Here is a 3,415-nt window from a genome sequence, read left to right on the forward strand (position 1 = left end):
GGGGCTTCTGCCGCCAAGTGAAAGACAAAAACTTCACCTCGGGAAAACAAAACAGGGGCTATTAGGCTTTGCTGGAGGGGAAGGAAAAAGCCACAGCGCAACGAAAAAAATCAGAAAAGAACCAAACCACCAAAAAGAAAAATAAAAGAAAAAACCAAAAAGGGACACAGGTGGTACCATTACTGCAGTTCTGCATTTTGGTGGGGTTTTTTTTCTGCTGTTCTTAACAACTTTTGTTTTTTTACCGGAGAGAACACAATAGAGGAATTCCTAGTTTATTTGACTTCCAGTAGAGAACAGCATCACTGCTCTGTACTGTGCATTCACACGAGGAAGCTGAAGATCTGAGCTGAACAAAGCTGCACCGAGCAGATGGGTTGCGTTTTTACCAAATTTTAACTTGGAACAGGAACATGGATCTCAGCAGTGTAACAGCAAAAGTATAGCAAACTCGGAGTACTCTAAGCTAGTATTAATGTTAAAGCTTCCCCAAAGACAGCTCTGCCACACTGTGCAATGTCACCGCTCCCCTTTTTATACTTAGCATTCCTTCCAGTAACACTGCCACTTAAGAGCACTTTTCTAAATAACGGTTTTGAGATTGCACTGTAGCCTCTCCCCACAGTTCAGATCTACCAAAAGTTTTACTGACCAGGTCTGATTTGTCCGCAGCCTCAGTCACTTTTTATCAGTGTTAATCATCTGTAGGATGACCTTACAGTCTTTCCCCTCTGCAGTGGGAGTGTACTGCCATGGCTGATTTTTACTAAAATAAAATAGTAAAATGAATTTCACTATTTACAGTGAGCCATTTCAAACAAAAGGTGTTCTTCTGTCAGGATGCTGCGCGCGGGCTACCACCTGGCACTGAAACAGCATTCCCAGATCCAGTTCTTGATTGAAAGACGCATTTACACAATTTTCTGTACGTTCACAAAGAGCAAGACTTAAAGAAGTTTCTCTTTAGTCTGTATTTACCTATTCAACAGTTACAACAGACATTGAAGAGAGTTCATTTTAAAACAGTAAACTTTTAAAATGCATTAACACAGGTTTTAGCTTTTTAAAGAAAAAAGTTCAGTCTTAAAAAAAAGGAGGGAGAGGTCATAGAAAAGCAAACACAATTCAGACAGGCTTATTTACAAGAGACAAATCTAGCATATTCAAGGTGATTTCGTATACAGAAAACATTCATAAAACCAAACATGCTACATGGCTCCACAATGACAGCAGTTTTTAGAACAATCAGCTGTTAAGGTAACACACACCTTAACTCATTTTCTACAGTCTCAGTGCAATGAGTTGAACTTTACGCTACAGCTAAAGAACTGAACTACAAATTTATATATTCCATACCCCTATTCAACAGATAATCTGGTATATGCAGCCAAAAAAAAGCAAACAGATTCAGTGAGACAATGGGATCACCTTCGACAGGGGTTTTCGCTATGCAACCTCAGCTATGATCATTCTTATTCAGCTAATTGTCCTCCTTCCACAAGGATCAGTAGTAACAAGCCTCCAAGAAGCATAAGCTTTCAGAACTGCCTTTCATAATTGCTGTAGCTACAAAGTAAGGATCAGTGAAACTAACACAGTTACAGAAAAGCTACCACACATTACAATTCTGCTGCTTCTCGAGTTGGGGTATTTATTTACTCTTAGTTTGGTGAAGACACTTAAGCTCTGTACATCAAAGGTCAGGATCTTTCGTGTAAGATCAGCTGCAGGCTGTGGAACCCTAGTCAGCACAGCAAGAGACACACACCCACAGCACTTGCTAGTGTGACATTTTCACTTCATCAGGGAGCCAATAAAAAAAAAGCCAGTGAGCAATACAATTTCTATTATCTTAATTATATGTTAATTCTCAAAACTGTTCCCAAGGAAATCTTTTACAGGAGTGAACAGCAGTTAAGTCTTCATTCATTTTTCTTTTCCTTGTGCTTGAGAAGTTTGTTTATCTCCCTTTTTGCCATTCCAACATATTTTGTAATGATCCCATGCTGGTTTAGTCCAGGAAACAGCAACAAGAAACTTACTAGAGAATACAAAAAAAAAGGGAATTACTTAATAATCCTTTAACAGGTTTCTGTCACTTTGCAATTCCTAGCTTCCCTTAAGCCCCATAAACTGCTTGAAAACAGACAAATAAAACCCTGCAGCAAAAAAAAAAAAAAAATCACCACACTCAAATAATGAAAACTTCTACCAACCTCATACCATTTTAGGCAGCTAACAAAAAAGTTACTTCTGTTTTGCATGCTGCAGACTTACCAATAAGATAGGTCAGAAAGAGATTGTGAACTTGCTGTCCAATCCAGGCAACCACAGCAAGTGAAAAAAGCATGGTCATGAAGTACTATAAAATGGAAAGCAAACAGTTACCACAGATCTGTTGGGAATTCTCCCCCTTCCCTTCAGTGTGTGGCAGCACTTCAACATTTAAAACTAACTTAAAATTTGCTGGCTCTTCCACATGCAATACCTATGCATAGGCTTCTTGAAATTGACCTATCCAAAGAAACCCAATTTACCATTATCTTAATATCAAGGGTATATGCTTCTTAACTGCACAGTATTGCAAGTTTAAAGTCATGGATCTTGCCTCTCTGGGTTTGAGTAAGACATGCAACTGGCATTACGTCACAGCCTGTTGGTTCAAAATACCACTTTATTCAGACATGTGCCTTGCTAAAATACTTAAGACAAAACAAAATGAAGAAAAAGCTTAAGACAATAGAGATGAACTCCTGGAACTCAGTACCATTTTAGGCTTCTCTTCCTTCAGTGTGAAGAGACGTTTCCACCAGCCAACAATTCTGCGACGAGACTTTACTAAATTGCTGCAGATTTCATGAAATCTTTGCTGCTGTTCCGTAGTCCTTTTATTAAAGAAAGTCAGAAATAAGAATTCAAGATTTCATCTGAAATTTAAGAAAACTCTCATGGTATTTTTCCAGCAGTAAAAATGCGTCTAGTACTGAACCTGGCATTTGCTTCACTTAGTTTTATACCTTATCTTTACTGAGCCAAGTAATGCAATTGCCCATGTAATTTTTCTGTAAGCTCCATCTCTCAGATTGACTCCCAAAGAGCAAGCACATTCAAACCATCGTTTTTGATCCGATACAAGCATGATACACACAAGTAATACACACCTGATACCAGCGTGTATTACTTTGGCTTTTTTCTTGGTACATTATTAGACAAGAACATTTATCCACTAGTCATCTTAAAGCAGATACACTAAAATTTACTTTTTACTCAAAATTTAGTTCAAATAAGGTTCTTATCCAGCTTACTGTGTTTATATAAGCCTTGCCCTTCTTCAAGTCTATTTCAGTCTCTTACAATCACATTCATACTCTGTGCATTACTCTTCCTTCACCGTATTTACCACTGCCACTCTTTC

At 38.2% G+C, this 3,415-nt stretch overlaps 1 protein-coding gene across 1 annotated transcript in view; it reads right to left on the bottom strand.

The window, feature by feature from the left end:
• Positions 1–926: 926 nt before the first annotated feature.
• The window catches only part of ARL6IP1 (ADP-ribosylation factor-like 6 interacting protein 1), a 4,583-nt gene continuing 2,094 nt past the window's right edge, over positions 927–3,415 (bottom strand). The window contains exons 3-5 of the mRNA XM_010285453.1: positions 2,768–2,885; positions 2,278–2,362; positions 927–2,041 (exon numbers count right to left, since the gene is read on the bottom strand). Coding sequence (XP_010283755.1) covers positions 1,923–2,041; positions 2,278–2,362; positions 2,768–2,885 — 322 coding nt within the window. The 3' untranslated portion in view covers positions 927–1,922. The remainder of the gene's footprint in view (positions 2,042–2,277; positions 2,363–2,767; positions 2,886–3,415) is intronic.

Source organism: Phaethon lepturus, unplaced genomic scaffold (genome assembly GCF_000687285.1).
Source record: "Phaethon lepturus isolate BGI_N335 unplaced genomic scaffold, ASM68728v1 scaffold17754, whole genome shotgun sequence".
In the NCBI taxonomy this organism is placed as follows: domain Eukaryota; kingdom Metazoa; phylum Chordata; class Aves; order Phaethontiformes; family Phaethontidae; genus Phaethon; species Phaethon lepturus.